Genomic DNA, 22545 nt, shown 5'->3' with positions numbered 1-22545 from the left:
CAGTGATACTTGTCTTTAGAACTGACCGATGATGTGTATAAACGCATATATATATAAGCACAGCTCCATTCTGTGTTCGCACATATAAACGTTTGTAAAGTCTCATCGGCCTAATACCTTTCCCGACCAATATTTTCAAGGAGCATGTGTTTAAGCATGCAAACTCTGGACTAGTTTCAACTTTCTAGGTCTCGTCGACAAAAATGTCTGGCTTCTTAAACAAATGCCGCCGGATTACCAGATGTTATTGCCACGAACCGTAACTATTTGTGTTGGTGTGCTGTAGACCCCCGCCAGCCGTTCCCAACGTTGGCTTCTCCACGGATGTCAGCTATGTCCCCCACGATTCCCAGGTGAGTTGAGGATGCCATCGCCGCTAGCCGTGTGCGCCACACTGCTGGGGTTGCTGCTGTGATTTGGCAATGCCATGACATCATACCCACGTGATCTAAAAACCACGATAATCTTACGGTCCATTTTGTAAACTCATTTCTGTTTTCTATTTTGTAGCTTATATATTTTTTCTCTTGTGTTTTATTTCCTAATAAAGTATTTTTGAAATAATTGTTTCAAAGCACAAAGCACTGCACGTAGTTATTACTCATTAAATGAGTGTTTTGCAAAGTGCGTTAAGGAATAATGTGCAGACATGATGGTTATATTGACCCACTTATTCTATTTTTTTGTGTACGCAATGCGTTATAGCATGTGTGTTATAGGTTACACACTTGCAATGATTAAAATACTTGCGGAAGACTAATTTTGAGTGGACTGCAGTGGAACATGAAAGTGAATATTTATCCTCGAAATACAGCAAAGCACAAAATCGATACAACAAAATTGTGAAATAACATCTTAAAAGATGATGAAAACTTAAATCGCGATAATCATCGGAGCGTAAAAAAAGTCACGTTGAATAGTTTCATGAAAAAATATTATAGCGGGAACCCCTTTTAACGCAACAAATAAGAACATGGACATTATGGAAAATTGGCCGGGTTTTCGATAGCTTACAACAGATATAGCCACTTGCGGTTTCATTTGAAGTTCACTTCCGGTTTCATTTGAAGTTCACTTGCGGTTTCATTTGACGTTCACTTGTGGTTTCATTTGACGTTCACTTGCGGTTTCATTTGACGTTCACTTGCGGTTTCATTTGAAGTTCACTTGCGGTTTCATTTGACGTTCACTTGTGGTTTCATTTGACGTTCACTTGCGGTTTCATTTGACGTTCACTTGCGGTTTCATTTGAAGTTCACTTACGGTTTCATTTGACGTTCACTTGCGGTTTCATTTGACGTTCACTTGCGGTTTCATTTGACGTTCACTTGCGGTTTCATTTGAAGTTCACTTGCGGTTTCATTTGAAGTTCACTTCCGGTTTCATTTGAAGTTCACTTGCGGTTTCATTTGAAGTTCACTTCCGGTTTCATTTGAAGTTCACTTGCGGTTTCATTTGAAGTCCACTTGCGGTTTCATTTGAAGTTCACTTGCGGTTTCATTTGAAGTTCACTTGCGGTTTCATTTGAAGTTCACTTGCGGTTTCATTTGAAGTCCACTTGCGGTTTCATTTGAAGTTCACTTGCGGTTTCATTTGAAGTTCACTTGCGGTTTCATTTGAAGTTCACTTCCGGTTTCATTTGAAGTTCACTTGCGGTTTCATTTGAAGTTCACTTGCGGTTTCATTTGAAGTTCACTTGCGGTTTCATTTGAAGTTCACTTCCGGTTTCATTTGAAGTTCACTTGCGGTTTCATTTGAAGTCCACTTGCGGTTTCATTTGAAGTTCACTTGCGGTTTCATTTGAAGTTCACTTGCGGTTTCATTTGAAGTTCACTTGCGGTTTCATTTGAAGTTCACTTGCGGTTTCATTTGAAGTTCACTTGCGGTTTCATTTGAAGTTCACTTCCGGTTTCATTTGAAGTTCACTTGCGGTTTCATTTGAAGTTCACTTGCGGTTTCACCGGCACATGGGTCTAAACTGCATCAGTTGGTCTCCATTCAAGATTTGAAGTTTTCGTGACTGCAATGATCCATACTCTTTGGTTCTTTCGGTAAAGTCACGTAGGTTGAAAATAAAAAAATGGAAACAACAAAATTAAATCACGACGTTTGTTTTCGCTGTGGTGGTCCCCAACTGATGAAGGACGAAACGTCGTGATTTAATTTAGTTGTTTTCATTTTATTATTTTATTATTTTCACCTACGTGACTTTACTGAAAGAACCAAAGAGTTGGTCTCCAGTGCGACTGCAAGGCGGCAGCGTGTGTCAGTCACACGGCATCCCACTGAGCAGCCGGTCGTCACCCTTAGCCTCTTAAAAAGTCACAGCAGTACATGAATAAAGAATCTGCGTGATTTTTTTTCTCATTAACTTCTATTGGAAAGTATATAGTGTGTGTAAATGCAAATAAAAATGTGTTTTTTTTTATTCCTTATTTTGCAGCAGCATGCATTAAGTGTGATTCCAAAGTCTCTTGTGGTGTTTTGTCATTTTTGTAGGATCACAGCGTGGTTATGCTGGGCAATCAGCAACCGTGAGTGCCTTTTGTGTTTTTGTACACAGTAACATTTAACATGAAAATATAATACAGTGTCACATATCCAACCATCACATATCCTCCCTGACCTCTTAACCGTTCACACACTCAGTGCATTCTTAGTGCTCAAAGCAGTTTGCGCTTTGTTTTTATTGGTTAACTCGCATGCTATGAAGAAGGGTCATTGCTGAAAAAGTCGCCTATTGTACATTTCCTTTTTAAGGCAGTGTTATCCTCAAATGTGATGAGTGTTTGCTGTTTTTTGTGTGCAAGTTGTATAACTGGTTTTCGAAAGATGATCACATTTACATTTTTCACACATCTGGCTACATACGCCAGTAGCCGGTGAGTCGGACGTGTTGACGTGGCACAGTACGCTTGAGTGTGAAGACTGCACCTGACTTGTGGGACGTAGCCTGGCATGGAATAAGAAACAACGGGGTTCACTGTGGTCGTCTCACCCGGCGATCTGACGTTTGTCACCGTGCTCTTGAAAAAAATTACCATGTACCTCCCCCCCTCACCATGATATTCTTTGGATTATTTGATCATCTTACACTTTGTTGATCGAGGTGGAGAGCATAGATGTGGAAGCATGGAATTACTGTACAACAATGTATTTTACCGTGCGTTCCTTTCCTGCTCACAACATATTCATGAAAGCCCAATAAATACATGATTTGTGCACCGTGTTCAACCATAACAACAACAACAAACACATTCCTGCGGAGGGAGCTGGTAGGAACGTTGGGTTGCTCGGTCAGTGGCCAGGGTCAACGGCAGCGTGGTGTATTCCACAAATATGCCCGACTGTGAGGGCGGGCACAAGCCGGCGTGAGTAGGTGAAACGTTGAGTTTTTTAAGGGCACCACGGGGTGACCAGCCCCTCCCCACCCAGCCCCTCCCTCCCCTCCTCACCCAGCCCCTCCCTCCTCACCCAGACACAATCATCCCCTGTGGGCTGGTGGAACCAGTGGGTTCCTACCAGTTTAATGACCATCTCTATAGTGCCATGACATGCCAAGCACCCCAATGCAAAAAAATGTGTCACACCTAGAAACCTGCTGGCTCAAATCGTCTAAACCTGGACAAGTCACTTTTTCTCATGAGGGCGCCCCTCGAATCAGTATGCATGTTGCCTGTGTTTCCTCCTGCAGGGGTTGGAAGCCACCTCTGCCACAGCGGCCCAAGAAAAGTGCTTGACAGAGACAGCCTCGTGGCAGGCACGCAATCCTCTCCAGCCAGTAATCATCATCTCCAGCCGTTCCGTTCATCTTCATCTCCAGCCTAAATCCGTGCTGAATGCACTTGTGTTCCCCACAGTGAACAAGAAATGTTACCTATCTCAGGGTTGAGGGAAGCGGCACTGATTTTACGTTTTATTGTCTTGAGCACAGGCTGAGCCTGGAATTCATCATATAAGCTCCAACCGAATAAGGTTTTTAAATTAAATTAAATGACTATGGTGAAAGCTAACTTTGGTCACATGGCTTCTTATAGTTATAGCTTTTATAAAGATAGGGAGTATATGGTCCTTTAGGAACACTCATTAGGGACAACGGTAGAAGAGGAAAACAATAAGGAACACGTGCTGCTATGATGCTTTAACTAAGTGGTAAAAATGTATATTAAAGTTATTGGTTCTTTCGGTAAAGTCACGTAGAAGGGAAATAATAAAAATACAAATAATAAAATATTATTTTATTATTTCCCTTCTACGTGACTTTACCGAAAGAACCAAGAAGATGAATCCCTGCAGTCACGAAAGCTTTAAATCGAAATGTATATTAAAGTTCATGTTTATATGTTAATGAGCTATTTTATGGATGGCATATGTGGTGTCCCTTTATATTTTGTCTAAAGTTCATATTCTGTTATTTCTATCATACATTTTGTGCATTGGTTGCAAAATGTGAAATCATTCGGCGTGATAAATAAAAATATGTTTTAGTCTGTTCTACGTTAAAAAGGAACAAGTGTGGGGAAAATGTGATGGGTTATTTGGCCTCTTTAATCTGCAGCCTAAGGCTTTTACCACTCGGGGAGATTCCGATGAGTTAACGCCAGAGGTGTGGACTCGAGTCATGTGACTTGGACTCGAGTCAGACTCGAGTCATGAATTTGATGACTTGCGACTCGACTTGGACTTGCATAACAATGACTTTGTCCCACCTATGAGATGTGGACTCGAGTCATGTGACTTGGACTCGAGTCAGACTCGAGTCATGAATTTGATGACTTGCGACTCGACTTGGACTTGCATAACAATGACTTTGTCCCACCTATGAGATGTGGACTCGAGTCATGTGACTTGGACTCGAGTCAGACTCGAGTCATGAATTTGATGACTTGCGACTCGACTTGGACTTGCATAACAATGACTTTGTCCCACCTCTGGTTAACGCCCAGCTTTGATGATTTTATTCTCTTGTTACGAAAGTAAAAATCGGGTAATTGGACAAAACAAAAACTGTCAGACAATGGCTACTTAATTTGGTTTATCGCCGTGCCAGTTTTCATTTTTGCTAAAATGAGGTGCGTTCTTACATTTGCAACCTATACGGATAAGTGTTAATGCTTTAAACAGAGTTGGTTCAACTTGTCACGATGTCTATGTTATTAGATCACGCAACATTTATTAAGTAATAGCATGTTAAAAAAAACACTTCAGCTATTTCCAATCCACCAGTGGGAAAGAAGGCCCCCTCCACCCCACGTTTGTCCTAAAAGCTCTTTTTGATCAAACTTCATGTTGGTGCGGTGCGGTTTTGCGACGGCAGATGAGAGGGCAGGGGGGGGGGTTCTGATATCAGTTGCCACTGATGTTGGTCGTAGCCGGGCATTGAACTCGTGGTTGCCGGGTTCTTACTGCAGCGCTCTAACCCACTGCACAACCACTCCACCCGAAAAGGCAATCGTAAGAAAGTATTTTTAAATGACGTCGCACAATTAGTTGCTTTGATCACCACACGTGATTCGAAATGTTGCCTACATTGAGCTGAGCAGAGCTTGTAAAGCGACTGCATTACATGATCCCCGTTGTGCCTTCGTCCCCTGCACGTTTTGTACGTGGCATTTCGCGAGCTTGCCGCTCATGTACTTGTAAAGTGCGTGTCAAGATATCTTGCTCGAGTGTCTGTAACTTACAACGTTCATTTAAAAAAAGAGGCAGAAAATTGATCTTAAGAAAGTACACGATATAAATGAATATACCCCAAACTAATATGCCATGAACTTCAGGTGCAATAAGAAAGGTATTGGATGTAACAATACAAGGAACGTATATGTAAGTGTGCAAAAGTGATTCAATAAAGACCTTTGTTTTTCTACATTTTTTTTCGAGTAAATCACTGCCTTTACGTTATGCAATCAACTATTAAAATGTAAATTAAATTAACCTAAACATTGTTGATTCGGTGGTAAAGATGCGGCCTTGCAAATTCATGCTCATGCGACTGCTGGCGAGAGCACATCCACTTCGAGGAGCAGCTCAAGAGAGCATCTCTATTGGGTATTTGGCCTACTCTTCCACACTGGCCAAACGTTTTGGACAAAGTGTCAGTGCCCTAATAGTATACCCCACGTTACACGTGCCCACAGATTGACTGCAGTGTACCCCATGTATGTATGTTGAACTTCTTTCTCACCGTACGTAGCCAACTGTGCCAATCGGAGCTCTTGGTGGGGGGGGGGGGGCGGTGAACTGGTGCCTTGGGCACGGTTGGGTAGCTCTGCTATATTTTAAGCTGTGTTCAGGTTAACTTTATAACAGGTCCCTGCGGGGTGGGCTGGTAGGAACGAACAAATGAATGGCTATAATAAAATGAAATGGCGGGGGTACGATACGAAGGGAGAGTTTGAGGCCTAGTTCTAGGCTTTAGGCCTAGCTGTAGGCTTTAGGCCGCTGTGAGTTAATTTTGAATTTAAATGTTTTCATTAAAAACTATCTCAGGTAATTATAAGGGAATGTTACACTTGTTTAGCCAGGAAAGCCTCACTGAGTCTAAAGGTTTTTGTAGGGTCCTGCCAAGTGTTTGCAGTAGGGGGCGATGTTGATCCACCTAATCGGACATCGGACGGACGATATAATCTATTGTAGGCTGGTTCACTTCGTTCCTACCAGTATCATTTTAAATAAATAATATCTAATCTAGATCTGAAGTTTTTGTGACTGCAGGGATCCATACTCTTCATGAAGCCATCCAGATATATCAACATAGACATAACTTCAACCGAGAACATGAAAAATGGCAAATATAATAATTGGTTTTTTACCCTTCTATTTGGCAACAAAACTGACACCTTTTTTTACAAGGAGTCATGTTTGCATAGACCACAATATCTGCAGCCATAATGCATACAAGAAATAACATAACTGATATTATATGCATTGTCCTTGAAGTTGATTGGTCCACACCCGAGACAGCTTTCCTTAGAGCCTAGTCTCACATGGGTTGGACCAGATGACGCCAAAATGCGCACAACTCAAGGACAATGCACCATCAGAGTATGAGAGCTCGGGGAAGCATTTACACCATTGGAACCTCATTTGCCAGTAAAAAATATGATAATTGGTTTTTTACCCTTCTATCAGAGTTATGTTTGTTTTTTTGCGTTATGGCTGCAGGTATTGTGGTCTATGCAAACATGACTCCTTGTAAAAAAGTGTCAGTTTTGTTGCCAGATAGAAGGGTGAAAAAACAATTATCATATTTTTTAATGGCAAATGAGGTTCCAATGGTGTAAATGCTTATCCCGAGCTCTCATACTCTGATGGTGCATTGTCCTTGAGTATACATTACCAAAATTCGTAAATATTTGCCTTTAAAAAACGAAATATAACAAACCATAATATGTGGTGAATATTATGGCTGGTTACCATCTATTTTTAACATTCCCTGCATATACAAGGCGTGTAAAGCTCACAGAAAAGTCACGTAGGTTGAAGTTTTCTCACTTTACTTTTATTGTTTTGGTTCGAATACTGTATTTCACAATGAATTGCCTTCGGAAATTGCACGAGAAAGGCATATAATGAATAACACAAGTGGAACAAATGAGTAAACATGCTGATATATCAAGAAAAAAACGTGGGATTTTTTTTTTACTGATAAACAATTCTGGAAGAAATAATGGCAGCACCTAGGCATGCAAAACTGGATTCATACTTTATTTAATAAATGGCAGAAAAACAGTGCAAAATATAGTCCAAAAAGGAAATAGCACCATACAAAGGTGGCGTGCACTGCCTGGAGTGTTATAATGAACCACTTCTGACTCACGTTTGCATCGTGCAATTGTTACATTTACAACAGAAAACAAACTGTATCTCTGCTATAATGAACATTTAAATGGTTCACAAAAACATTGCCACACTGCTTTAGAACAGAAACATACACAATGGGCTGACATTTAGGATTATTAATATATTTTTTTTATTTTGATTGTCGTCCAACGCTCATCTTCATCAGCAGCGTGGAGGGAGGGTCCCGAGACCCCAGTCGAGTCCTGTCGGGGGGATGGCTTCACCACACGAGGCTGGTATGGCACCTCATAGCCCGTGTGGAAGGTTGAAGCCAGGAAGGTAAATGGTTGGGAGTTGGCGATTAGGAAGTGGTTCTTGATGTCGGTGACATTTCAGATAATGGCCACTTAAGAGCAAATAAGAAAGAAGGGCCATCGTGCAAAGTGTCACCCGACTATATTTTATTTGGCAGTATGAATTATTAATACAGTATATGTAGGTTTTGGCTTGTGCTTGTGAACGACTGCAAATGCAGTCTCTTAATCATGTTTTAGTGAAATGGTAAATACTCATGATTTCGGCCAGGGCTTAATTTATCCAGAAATTCATCTTCTTGGTTCTTTCGGTAAAGTCACGTAGAATGGAAATAATAAAATAATAAAAATAAAACAATAAAATAATTCTCACGACGTTTCGGCCACAACGCCAGCAGCCGTCCTCAGGTGAATGGTTTCAGACTCTGTCTTCTCGACAGACCTGTTCTCCACCTGAGGACGGCTGCTTGCGTTGTGGCTGAAACGTCGTGAGAATTATTTTATTATGTTTTATTTTTATTATTTTATTATTTCCATTCTACGTGACTTTACCGAAAGAACCAAGAAGATGAATCCCTGCAGTCACGAAAGCTTTAAATCGAAAAATTGTCCAGGAATATTTTCCTGGACCTCCAAGCTCACAATCTTCTGTGCCTCGACCCAGTGAAATAGCCTGAGACAGATCCAGTTGATATCAAGCCCTGGTATTAACTCCAAAGCAATGCAAGTGTTTTGCCAAACATAATTTTCCAATTCAGCTTTCATGTGATTCAACATACTGAACATGTTTTTTTATATAAAAGATGATTAAACAATTCTGCTATATCTTTGTGTAACTCTGTTGTAGTAATGTCATTTGAAAATGTAAATAATAATTTTAGACATGATGCTAAACACATTAAAATAAGAACAATTGTAACACTTTGGAGATATAACATAAACATGCAGCCCTTGCACTGTTTCAAAAGACAAACACAAAAACTTCACGAGTTTTGTTATTTTAAATACATTGTATGTAGAAAAACAAGCTCAACTTTTAACACCAAATGGTCGTTAATACTGTGCACTGCCATGTGCTCAAAATCGTCAAGACACTCAAGGCATTACAAGGTTGTGTTTCAAGCTTGAGCAGAGAATGGAGCAGCTTCACAGCCGCAGTCCATGCACCAAGTGAGACAGCTGCAGTTTATAATTCGTGAAGCGGCAGGATTAAAAAACATCATTTGTTGCACTCCAGCGTCATGAACAAAGGGCCTACAATGCCGTTAACGTTTTCAAATATTACTGCGAAAGAACACATCCAATTGATAATACAAACACATGGGATTTTAATACTATATCATATAAATCAGGTGCACCTCTAAACGGATAATTCGCCAGATAATGGTTGCAATACCTTGCTTAATGTTCCACGCATATGAGTTATTTCAAGGCTTACATTTAGTACAGCATTGACTGTAAACCTTAGACGTATGACATGACAGATTTGTCCTGTGCTTCCATTACAATTTTGTAAGGCACGAGGTATCAAGAGGTATGATTCACCAATTGAGGAGTGCTCAATTTTGCTCCTCAATTTATATGCTGTTGAGATAACCCACGCTCAAATCATGGGAATACGATAATCCACTTCTAGTTTAGTGAATGATCTCCCCAAAGGTGTTGAAAACCTAAATCACCTTTTTCATCCCTTTAACCTGCCGACACTCAACAAAAGCCTCGCGTTTAAGTAATTCAATGGTTTGGGTCGTGAAGTTTTTCCGAGGGCACTGCTCAGTTGTCACGTTGAGAGTTACAACTCAATTCCAGAAGATTATTTTCTAATCATTGTGGTGAACGTAACAGCCACCAGTGGCTGTAAGGGTCACGTGAACCCATTGCAAAACATGAGTCCTACAACATTCGTACGCGTGCAATTCGAAACACATCTTGAGCTTAAGAATCAATATTAAACGATGAATTGTTGCATCATTCAATCTCGATGCGCTATGTCACTGTAAACATGCTGACTTGTTCCTGCACTTTACCTTGGGCTGTGGTGTAGCGTCATCTAATTTTTCTGTTGCTCCATATTGGAATGGAACGAAGGCAGCGCCATATTTTAGTAACTCATTGTGGAAAAGGACTATCCCTTGGTGCTTTGACCAGTACAGCACCGATTAAAACAAGGCCTGTGTCTTCAGGAATGTACAACTCTCACACTTGGAAGGGGTCGTGGTAGGCTGCGGGCCAGTAACACGCGAGTATATTTGTGATGTCAGGATTTCTTTTTTCTATGACTCAAGTGTGCCGTGAATGTTCCATGGCAACACATTTAATTGATTTATTTAGAAAATCCCTTGCGATCAAAAGTACATGTACGTCATTGACTTTTCACCTTACGCTGGTCCATCATTTTTCATGTCATCAAATTGTAGTGTTAAACCATAAAAAACATCGTAAAATACCGATTAAAGACAACAAATAAAATCTGAACCACTTTAATGGGTAGTGGAAACAAGGTGGATTTAAACCCATCTGAGATTACAAGTTTTAAATACTAGTGTTTTCATTATCATAGTAAGGTTTTTTTTTAAAAACCTTACTATGTCATTGCCTGAATACTGTTGGAATGGCCAAGTTCTTCAGTAAATTGGATAATCCCTTAAAGTCTCATGCCCTTATAGTCTCATGTGAAAATCCCAAGAGTATGCATTGTGTCCCTGGGCCTCTGAGGCATCCATCAGGACTGGCTCTTTAAAATGAGCTAATGAGGTTGTTCAACTGGCCCGGGTAATTCTCAAAGATCTTCTCCACTTCGTCGCTGAAAGCGTCACCTGCCGACAGACATATCACATCATCATCACAATGACCTTCATCACAATCATCATGACCCAAATAAAGCTTTGTTTACCATCACCATGATGCGTACCTGTGTGGTTATAACTGCTTTGGTACGCTGGAAAATGTCCTATTTCCACAGGCACATGCAGGCTGAGCCATCACCGGGCCCTCGTGGTACAGGTGGTTTTCCACTGGCTACTTTCCATGCCGAGTCAGAACCAAACCATGACACGCTAACCTCACAAGAAAACTGCATCTGGCTTGGGGCCAAGCAGGGCCAGGGGAGGGGCTAATGACACGTCGATTTGCATGTCATGTAATTCATATGAGGACATAGCCCTGTACGTCACTGCTTCGTACACGACTCTCGTTTATAGCGTGTGACGTCATTGGCACGGCTTGGGCTCTACAGTAGAAAAAACAAACCTGCCACCTCTGGAGCCACATCTTGGCTGCTTTGGCACGGCTCGGTTGCACAGTAGAAACGAGGTATACTGTAAGAGCCTTGATATCTGAATAATTATCATAGAATTAGCGCTCTGGCTTTGTTTTTATGGTGTTTTTCACTGTTTTTTTTTTCATAGCCAAATGGGTGACGCGTTGTAAAACCACGTTTTTCAGTAGCCTGGAATCTGAAGTAACATTGATCGCGATGTCATGATGTCTATGCCTACTTAGCATATGTGTCTTGCTTGTCTAGTGTTCTTAAGTTGTGCCAGTAATTTTTCCAGTTGTGTTTTTGTTGTGCTTAAATTTAAAAACAATAATATGTAAATGAGACAGCTTGACGTCATCTCAATTGTAAGAATCTGCTGCAGTGAGGTACTGTATTTAATATATCACGACAAACTCGTGTAATGTTAACTGTTGGGATCGCTATTACTATTGTGCATACCCACACACGCCGACTTTGATCTCGTGCTATGCTCACTCAGGCTTGCAAGAACGGGTTCTAAGTTGTACTTGTGACAATGATGTATCTTCATTATCATAATTATCACAATCATTAAGATCACCATCATCTTTTGGCATTATCTGGCCTGACACTGGTGAGACGAGGCTCTAAAAGAAGGCCGTCTCTGGTGTAGACCAAGGAGTCTCAAAGACATTGTATAATTATCAGAGCATGTTTGTTTGCATGTTCACCACAAGTACGTGTGGTTAACGCAGACTTGATTCATTGCAAAGTGTATCTATTTGGTGTTCGAACATCTTAACACCTTTTTTTTCGATTTAAAGCTTTCGTGACTGCAGGGAGTCATCTTCTTGGCTCTTTCGGTAAAGTCACGTAGAAGGGAAATAATAAAATAATAAAAATTAAACATAATAAAATAATATAATAAAATGAAATTAAAAAAATATAAATACATTATTTTATTATTTCCCTTCTACGTGACTTTACCGAAAGAACCAAGAAGATGAATCTTAACACCTGTTTTATTGCCAGAAAGGGTAAAATATATTCTTATTTTTCACACTTTGATACTGCCAAAAAAGGTCCCATGATATTGTTTGCTTTAAAGATTTTTTTTTGCCATGGCTGGACGTATTAATTCATTTTTTTAAATCTCAGTAAAAAGCCATCGGACGTCAGAGTACTGTAATCGGTGTCGTAAGTATGACCAAAGTGACAATGTGTGGGGACCCACCGACATGACAGTTGTACATCCATATCCTGTGTCCGTCATACTTGCAGTTGCACTTCATTGCATTGTTGGTGAAGTCCGTCTCGGCCACTTCGTAGTTGGGGTTAAGAACAACCTGCCAACAAGAAGAAATACAGGGTGCTTAACAAAAATGTTAACACTTACATGGGACTATCGTTTTTAATGTGAAAAGAAGGGATAATTCACTGTAACATGACAACAAATGTATGTTAATAGGTTCAAAAAGTCAAAGAGTCTCCACTTGTTCGTCATCATTGTCAACACGTGGCCTGGAATCTTCTCCAGGTGGTCTCCAGAGCCCGGAGGCACATTTCTTGTGGTTTCGTTGCAAATTCTCAGAAGTGTTGAACATTTTTGAAGCACCCTGAACAACGCACAAAGCCCTTTTAGAAAGAAGACCCAACAAAACCCTGAACCGTTTCTTACATAAATTGGTTCTCACCCTATACGGCATCGGGCAGTCACGTAACTTACAAAACACATTTCTGCGGAGGGAGCTGGTAGGAACGTTGGGTTGCTCGGTCAATGGCCAGGGTCAACGGCGGCGTGGTGTATTCCGCAAATATGGCCGACTGTGAGGGCGGGCACAAGCCGGCGTGAGTAGGTTAAACGTTGAGTTTTATAAGGGCACCACGGGGTGACCAGCCCCTCCCCACCCAGCCCCACCCCTCCCTACCCTCCCCACCCAGCCCCTCCCCACCATCCCCACCCAGTCCCTCCCCACCCTCCCCACCCAGCCCCTCCCCACCCAGCCCCACCCTCCCCTCCCCACCCAGCCCCTCCCACCCAGCCCCTCTCTACCCTCTCCTCTCCACCCAGCCCCACCCCTCCCATTTTTTTATGCACGACGGACGGACACAATAATCCCCTGGTGGAACCAGGTGGTTCCTACCAGTATAATGATAGCAACATAGAGAGTGTACGCCACTCTTTCAAATATGGTGCATGACGGAATACTGTCCAGTTCAATACACGGGAGAAAACATGAGAATGTTCACAGTGCAGTAAAACTGGTCACGTGATCGTATTTCTTACGTTCCACTCCCTACATTCTCATCTCGGAGGCTTCGCCTTTCAATAACGTCAAACAGGAACCCGAATCGATAGCCACGTTCAACGGGAGACTGAGAACTCGTGACTGGGAAGGTCTTCAAGAGATCAAGGCTGGCCACGTGTTCTGATGTTTTGGTGTACGGCAGGTTTAAATGCTGCCACGATTAATAACCTTTCAGCCGACTGATATTTGACAACAGCTTGTCCACTTACGTAACCCAATGGGATGGAGCGGTAGCAGAATGGTTCGTGCACCGCGCGCTTTGTGAGCCCCGATTGCAGACCACAGCTAACACCAGTGGCGAGTGATATCTGAAATGTTTTCTTTCCCTTCGCCAACTCGCATTGACCATCGTGGTGAAGTATGGTGTTATCAGCAGCAGATTAACAGCTGTCATTTAATTACGTAACCCAACTACACACTTTTGGTATCGACCAATGGATAATTATCACATCAGGCTGCCGCAACTGAATGTCCTACCTGTTAGGACCAGATTCAAACCTTGCACGAAACGATATGTTTAGAATATATACAAAAATATATACAAACAATTGTTCCCTGAATACGGCACACACGCTGTTGCACCAGCTATCAAGTCAGTAGCGTAACGAGCGTGGGGGCAGGGGGTGCCTTGCCCTTCCACCTGGTGGCCAAAGCTCCGAGTTGGGGCCCTCTTGACAGCCACCACGAGATATGTGTTCAGCAACAGTGTGGGAGAAGAAAACAAAACGTATGTCACGATGCGATTCGGCAAGAGGAGCCGCCGGTATATAATAGCCGTGGTGCCACCGCGCGAGGCAAATCATAACATTGTGGACTCACCTGACCGACTGCCGCACCCCCCTGAGCTAGCAATGCACAGTTGTTACGTCACTGTATCACGCGCTTGGCACAAAAAAAAACAGAATTAACAGGTTTTGAAAAGGGGTTGCGCAATAAAGAGAGGACCTCTGAATGCCAACGCCTTTGTTTGTGACAATTATTTGCACGCTGCTGCAAGTCCACCTAGTGGGCGAAAATGAGATGTCTCCGTTTCTTTCTCTAACGCTACAACTTAAAAAAAACAGGGCTCGGCACACTACGGCCAAAATTTGGAATACAAATTTGGAATACAAATACAAATTTGGAATACAAATACAAATCGCCGCGGTACAATGGCACGCATCTGACACAAATACGAAAATAAAACGTAGCTCAAAGTGTGCACAAGGACTGGGATTTTAGAAGTTTGGTTTAAAAAAAAAAAAACCTAAAGCCCATTCCTACAGCGAAGATAAACATTCATCATCATCAGCCTTGATCGGTCCACTGCTGGGCGAAGTCACCCCCAAGCCATCACCATCTATCAAGATTTGTTTACAACACTCCATCGAGCTCCTCCACATGGGCCGATCCCATCGCTCCACCTCTGCGATGGACGTCCTCCCAGGCACGTTCCCTCCATTATACAGGTCATCTCTGGGAAGAGCTTCATAGCTGATCGGATTTCTCCAGGAGGAATACAGATTCTGATCCTGAGCATTTGGCTGCCACTCCATTGCCTAGCAACCAAATGCCACCATCCAGTGGCGGCTCCTGCAAAATCTCTCAGGGGGGGCAAATGTCTGGATGATTGATAAGGTCCACCCATGCAATGAATAAATTAACAGCTTAAGCATGTAAAGGCAACTTCACTTCTTTAATATTAATGTTTATTTATTAAAGATTCCACTAGGTGGCGATAAATTATATTGTTGGATGAAACGTGCTTACGTATGATGACGTTAGCACGTATGATGACGTAAGCACGTTAGTGCATGCCCTCCCGGAAGCCATAGAGAATGCATTGCAGCGCCCCCGTTCGAAAAAAAACATCTTTGAATGTAAGTCTATGGGGCCACTCGGGGCGATTTTCAGCTGGAGGGAAATCGCCCAAAAAGAGGCGGTACTCCACAGAACGTAGCATGACGCTGATTGGACTATATCCAGCGGCACAGTGACGGCTAGCGTGACTCTGGTTGAATGACATTGGTGGTGCGTCGCCCAATCGCCCTAATGAAGAAACCGCCCCTGCCACCATCCCTTCTGGCGACGTGGCCTGCCCAGAGTTCAGTAACTTTTTTTTTCTACGGCCCAAAATGTGATGTCTCCGACTTGCATATGTTCTCCTGGCCATGTGCTCCTCTTTCCGTCTCTCGCGGTAGTTCTAAACATGGACGGGACAATGCTCTGAGATTTTTCGATTTAAAGCTTTCGTGACTGCAGGGATTCATCTTCTTGGTTCTTTCGGTAAAGTCACGTAGAAGGGAAGTAATAAAAACATAATAAAATAATTCTCACGACGTTTCGGCCACAACGCAAGCAGCCGTCCTCAGGTGAAACCAGGTCTGTCGAGGCGACAGCGTCTGAATGAAACAGCACACGTGCTTGGAGCATATATATAAGCTTGGTTGGAAGAGGGGGGGGAAGGGCGCCTTGACAAAAGAATTTGCATATCAAGAGGAATTTAGCATATTTATGGAAAATGCAGGTATGTGATTAGTACTACTTATGTCCGTGCATTATTCACTGTAGCTCGGTGCACGGGAATTGTGCGCAGACGCGTGCTTTGCACGCCGCCACAATAAAGGTTTGGCAATTGGAGGGTTTAATATCCGCAACTGGCCCAGATGCACATGTCCCTCCATCAGCCTGCCAATAGAGTGCCTCCTCTGCATAACACTCGGGGCATCCGCGTGGCAGCAGAAATAAAGGTGGGTTGACTTTAGACTGTGATGTCTTTTGGGAATGGTGTCATACACACATCACCATGGCAACTCCACGGCGAATCCTCGAACCGAAATGCTACCGCAGTCAACATCTTGCATGTGATTTCGATTTAAAGCTTTCGTGACTGCAGGGATTCATCTTCTTGGTTCTTTCGGTAAAGTCACGTAGAATGGAAATAAAAAAAAATATAACATAATAAAATAATTCTCAAAATTATTTTATTATGTTTTATTTTTATTATTGTATTATTTCCATTCTACGTGACTTTACCGTAATAACCAATAAGATCTTGCATGTGAGTCGCACGTACGTTCATATACGATGCATTCAAATATTAATCACATTAATAATTAAAACACGATTTTTTTAAAAGTTAAAAAGCCTATATGAAGGCCAGATGTGATACCCCCCATAGATGTCTTCTGCTGTACTCGATCCGGAATCAAATAACACTGCAATGTGTTCCCCTCACTTGAATCTCTTTAATCGCTTGTAAATGTACGTGTTTGACTTTGGTTGTTTTGTTGGAGTGACACTGAAGCGTTGGTATAAGTTAATTGTCATCATCTTCTTGGTTCTTTCGGTAAAGTCACGTAGAAGGGAACGGAAATTGATCATTTTCGTCCTCACCTGAGGACGGCTGCTTGCGTTGTGGCCAAAACGTCGTGAGAATGATTTTATTATGTTTTATTATTTCTTATTTTATTATTTCCCTTCTACGTGACTTTACCGAAAGAACCAAGAAGATGAATCCCTGCAGTCACGAAAGCTTTAAATCGAAATTTAATTGTCATCAGTTATCTGATACACAACTTACCTATAAAATGGTGACAGTGCCCAGTTTTATTACTGTCATGGTGTTAGCACCAAGAGGGCTGGCTACAACGTCCAGATGCCTTCATCTAGCAGTGGATAGACCACAGCTGCTGCTGCTGATGGTGGTGGTGTGGAAACAATCTATAAATCACGAGCCATGGTATTCAACATTTGTTCGGACGGCGCAACAGCGCCTGATTGTCAGTACCGTGCTGAATGTCAAAGTGGAACGGAAATCGATCATTTTCGAGTGAGCGGCCAGTTTTGATTTCACACCAATTGTGTGGCGCCGGCAGCGCCGAGTTTTAAATTACACGTGGCACACATTTATACGGCATATGGACAACAGGGTAGATCAATGAACCTTATTTAAACCAAGTGAGTTTCCATTGAGATATCAACGTCTGATTTACCAAATAAGGCCTGGGAGGAATTCATGTATGTATGCATGTACCTGGTGCAAAGGTACACATTTTGCATGAAAGGGAAAAACAACACCCATGCAAAAAAGATATACACACCCATGTAGGCAATGGGTGGATATGTGCATGTCCATGTAGGTTATAGGCGTAGGTGGGGAATGGTAGTTTAGTGGTTAGCGCACTGCACTACGAACCCAGCGACACGGGTTCGAGTCTCCCTCTCGGCCAACATCGGTGGCGAATATCTGGACTGGTCCCGGTCCTCCCCTAGGTCGACTCAGCATCGAATGGTTTATAAACACATCAGCGTTTGGGGAGACAAAGGGGGACAGACGCGGCGCTCGCCACCCACTTCCTCGTTGTGCCGTGCTGGGCCGAATCGGTGCTCGTTAGCAGCATCTGCCCCAAGAGTCTGTTCAACGTATTCTTTGGGTCTTTCGGTAAAGTCGTCAAGTAGATCGGTTCAAAGAAATAACAAAACCCTACGACGTTTCGATCACAACACAAGCGATCGTCATCATAATACGAATTCCTACAGTCACGAAAGCTTTAAGTCAATATGTAGTCTGTTAAAAGGCTTATGGGGATGGGGGGGGTATGCAGTTGTTTTTTTGGTTTGTATGTGCCGGATGAAAACACAAGTGCGGCAGTGCACGTTCAGGTGTCGGGTGCGTACACGATGTTGCCCAGGCTGCGCGCGGATGTTCCGTCTCGGGGTGCGTGTACCTGGAAAATGTAGTTTCCAGGCTTGAGGTCGGTGACATCCACCCACTGACAGTCGATGTCGTGCCGGTAGGTGTCGTGGCAGTTCACCGTGATGCCTTGCTCACCAAAGTTGGCACACTCATACACCTTCTGTCCTCCTGCAGGTGGCGGCATTCACACGCAATCCCTCAAGGCGTTGGGGTCTATTTTTGGTGCGCGGTCTTTCAATGGAGGGCGACAATTCATCCTGAGAGCGCTTTTAATTGCACGGCAGTTTGAACTGCACGGGTAAAATGTTCGCACCGAATGTATTCCTTTACACGCGTTTCGTGTTGTCTTTTCTTCTGCTCTCAAACCGAGACGCTGCGGCAGGGCATAACAGAATCTTTGGATATAATCACGGCCGAGATGGTGGCAACTATTTCGGGCTCTAAAATCTCGAACTCGTGTCCCCGTCGATGATTGCCATTGTGGACATGCGGATGTTTCTAAATAGATCAAATGCGTGTGATAAAATCTTCACGCAGCCGCCTACGTAGCTTTGTTGACCGGGCTCAAACCACTAACTAAATTAGACAAATTATTTGGTGATAATGCATTGGCAATGATGCAAAAACCACATGTAACATTGCCCAAAGTGTCGCCTTTCGTATAGTTTTTCCCTTTAAGGAATGAGTGCAGGTTTTATTTGGATATGAAAACATAATAAATGTGCACCCTGCCTTATGACAGCTTGGGTACTTTGATCACTCTTTTAAATTATGATAATTTCGTCATGATCAACGTAGACGCATGAATCGTTTATCGTGCAACGTGGTAAGGTTTGGTTATGGAACAAAAAATAGAAATGCTTTTTTTGATTGAGCTTTGAGGTATCAACTTTTTTACAGTACGTCGCTCATGCAAATGGCGTCAAAGTAAAGTGGTGCCAACATTTTTTTTTGTATATTGAATGAGTACAAAACTAAATACATTTAAATTGACTCAATAAACCAAAAATATACAATGATATTAATAGAATAAACCCGCTTTTAAAATTAAAAAAATTCAGCAGCAATGCATAAACCATCTGTTCGAGTGGAAAGAGGCTTTGAGAAGGTCGCATTTAAACATCCATATTAATTCGAGACGTGACCCATTTAAGCAAAACAACATGAATACAAAACAACGTAACTAATTTTGTCCACACACTCAGATACTTGATATCGTATTCACGTTCAACCGAGCGGGGAGGCTGGGATCCGTGCAGTGTAAGGTGGTGCACCTTCTTCTTGGTTCTTTCGGTAAAGTCACGTAGAATGGAAATAATAAAATAATAAAAATAAAACATAATAAAATAATTCTCACGACGTTTCGGCTACAACACAAGCAGACGTCCTCAGGTGGAGAACAGGTCTGTCGAGGAGACAGAGTCTGAATGACAAGCCCCAGGCTTGGAGCGACTATTTAAGCTGGGATGGAGGGGCGAAGAGCGCATTGACAAAATAATTTGCATATCAATAGGAATTTAGCATATTTATGGCAAATGCAGATATGCGATTAGTACTACTTGCGAAATGCGTAGGAGGTTTGGCGAGTGGTTTAAAGTCATTATGACCGTGCATTATGCAGGATTAGCAGCATCAAAGGGAGGGGATAGGGGTAGCATTAATAAAGGTGCACCTTCTTGGCAGTCGGTATCCTCCAAACAGAAGCTGGCCTTGTGCCCCTCTGCAACCTTGGTGCCGTTTGTACTCAGAATGTCATAGTGGGTGAACACCTCCATGCTGTGGTAGTGGCTGCGAGAAGGCAACAACACAACCTGTTACAAGTCAGCCAGTGGGAGGGGGAGTTGTTGAGAGAATGCACCAGACGCCTACGGAGCGGCATCGCCAAAAACTCATCATCCGGTGGTCGGCCCTGTTTTTGTATTCGGTATGGAGCTGTGTTGCTGCGGGCAGCAGAATCAGGATCGCACGGTAAGGGGCATACTTTCTCACGGGTTTGTTCTAGAAGTGGTGTGAGGCTGCGCTTTTCTACAGATAGTAAGGTAGTCGTGTCGTTTGGATGGGACTTGACACTCGAACTAAAGTTTGAACCCTCACTTTCAGCACATTGAATTACGTGAAGGCTTTTGCCTGGAAAGGAGCGCAGCACAGCAGACATACAGAAGAGACATGTGACGTGGCTATGGAAGATGTGAAGAGCCATATATCGGCAACGGACGTAGAGGAAAAGTGCAGGGGAAAAGAACAGTGGAGTAGAGTTCGGTATTGGGAGTTGAGTTCGATATTTGGAGCGAGAAAAATGACAAAGCCAATCACGCCTTTTGGCGTCCTCTGGTCTAACACCGTTTTGAGACGAGGCTCAAAAGAAAGCTGTCTCTGGTGTGGACCAATCAGAGCACGTTGTTTGTTTACATTCTGACCACACGAATTGTGGTTAATGCAGACATGATTCCTTGTAAAAGGTCTCAGTTTGGTGTTTTAACATCTTAACAGAGCTGTTTTGTTGCCAGAAAAAAGGGGGAAACCTATTCTCACACCTTTATATTAACAGACAAAAAGCCTCTTTTGACACGGGAGACCTGGCGACCGAGCAGAGGGCCGCCGCAGCGATGCAGGAGAGCCAGCGGCGGTGGTTTGCGGCTCACCGATGGCACTCGTGCCACACCCACGAGTGCCGTCCAGCCTTGGGGCGGAAGTCCGCACGGCCCAGGTTGTGGATCTCCGACGAGAAACGGAGCAGGCGGCGCTGCCCGTACGGCCAGTGCATGCTACGCGCGCTCTGGGCCAGGCAGTCCTCCTCGGCTGCGCAGTAAAGCAGGTGCAGCGGCCGGTCCTCCAGGTACGAGGACACCTGCACCAGTGGCGCGTTCAGCACCAAGTCCGGCGCCACTGCACGCACGGGCGACACGCACGATGAAGACGATGATGACAATGAAGACGATGATTACGATGATAATGATGACGATGATGATGACGATGATGACAATGATTACGATGATAATGATGACAATGATGATGACGATGATGACAATGAAGACAATGATTACGATGATAATGATGACAATGATGATGACGATGATGACAATGAAGACAATGATTACGATGATAATGATGATAATGATGATGACGATGACAATGAAGACGATGATTACGATGATAATGATGACAATGATGATGACGATGATGACAATGAAGACAATGATTACGATGATAATGATGACGATGATGATGACGATGATGACAATGAAGACAATGATTACGATGATAATGATGACAATGATGATGACGATGATGACAATGAAGACGATGATTACGATGACGATGATGATGACGATGATGACAATGAAGACAATGATTACGATGATAATGATGACAATGATGATGACGATGATGACAATGATGACGGTGAAATTGATGACGGCGACGACGACGAATGTGCCTCGTTATCCTCGCGCAAGACAACGCGAGAGTTGACATCGTCGAGTGCGCTCCATTGCAAAGAGGCGGAGTAACGACTCCTAATAGAGGAACCGCGTGCGCTTCACTCGCAAAAGTGTCGGCAGAGAGAGGGAGAGGGAGCCCGCCCGGTGTGAGTGTGCGAGCCATTCATTTACTCTCTGAGCAGATGATGCCGGCGGCGTTCCTGGCGCCGCCCTTGCGGCAGGCGATTTCGGCGCCGTGGTGGCGGCAGTGCTGCAGTGACATCTCGGAGCCCACGCATTTCACTCCGCTCATCAGCACCTGGTCGTGGAGGGGGCTGCCCTCAAAGTACCACGTCTCCTACAGCGGGGGCGAAGGGAAATTGAGAAGCGGGGTTGAGGGGGGGGATGTGCAAGGCGATTCATTAGTTTTTACCACGCGGCGGTTTTGGGATGGGTGCAGAGTGTCGGCGTGAATTGTGCGGGGGGGGGGGGGGGATGTAATTTAATGCGGCGTGAAAGTTACATTCGCTGCAGAATTCGGTCGCTGAAAGGAAGAGGCGTTGCAAAACAAAGTGGAGTTTTTTTTATCGTCTAAGACACCGAATTATTACTTTGCAATACAAAGCCGGAATCATTGAATGAAATGGTGTCATTTAAACTTCAGCAGGATTATATAATGTAGCTTATGAGGCAACATAATAACTGCTCTGTCACCAAGTGCATTAGTAGCCTTGGAGACTGAAACCAGCATTGGCTCATTGAGTATCTAATCACAGTTGAATAACGAGTGGCAATACAAAACGAT

At 43.2% G+C, this 22545-nt stretch overlaps 2 protein-coding genes across 3 annotated transcripts in view; one reads left to right on the top strand and one right to left on the bottom strand.

Moving 5' to 3' along the window:
* LOC144721680 (disintegrin and metalloproteinase domain-containing protein 9-like) overlaps positions 1-4159 on the top strand; it is a 34147-nt gene extending 29988 nt beyond the window's left edge. Inside the window, exons 28-30 of the mRNA XM_078599515.1 lie at positions 287-353; positions 2500-2534; positions 3695-4159. Of these exons, the coding sequence (XP_078455641.1) occupies positions 287-353; positions 2500-2534; positions 3695-3740 (148 nt within the window). The 3' untranslated portion in view covers positions 3741-4159. The remainder of the gene's footprint in view (positions 1-286; positions 354-2499; positions 2535-3694) is intronic.
* A 4919-nt stretch (positions 4160-9078) lies between these two features.
* LOC144721679 (lysyl oxidase homolog 3A-like) overlaps positions 9079-22545 on the bottom strand; it is a 40436-nt gene continuing 26969 nt past the window's right edge. For both annotated transcript variants that reach the window (XM_078599512.1, XM_078599514.1), the window contains 6 exons: positions 21933-22098; positions 20964-21207; positions 19994-20109; positions 18353-18489; positions 12569-12680; positions 9079-10912 (listed from right to left, as the gene is read on the bottom strand). In XM_078599512.1, coding sequence (XP_078455638.1) covers positions 10833-10912; positions 12569-12680; positions 18353-18489; positions 19994-20109; positions 20964-21207; positions 21933-22098 — 855 coding nt within the window. In that variant the 3' untranslated portion in view covers positions 9079-10832. The remainder of the gene's footprint in view (positions 10913-12568; positions 12681-18352; positions 18490-19993; positions 20110-20963; positions 21208-21932; positions 22099-22545) is intronic.

The sequence above is a fragment of the Lampetra planeri genome, chromosome 12 (genome assembly GCF_965212315.1).
Source record: "Lampetra planeri chromosome 12, kcLamPlan1.2.h2, whole genome shotgun sequence".
Classification (NCBI taxonomy): Eukaryota; Metazoa; Chordata; class Hyperoartia; order Petromyzontiformes; family Petromyzontidae; genus Lampetra; species Lampetra planeri.
This window is presented reverse-complemented; position numbering and strand designations above follow the sequence as displayed.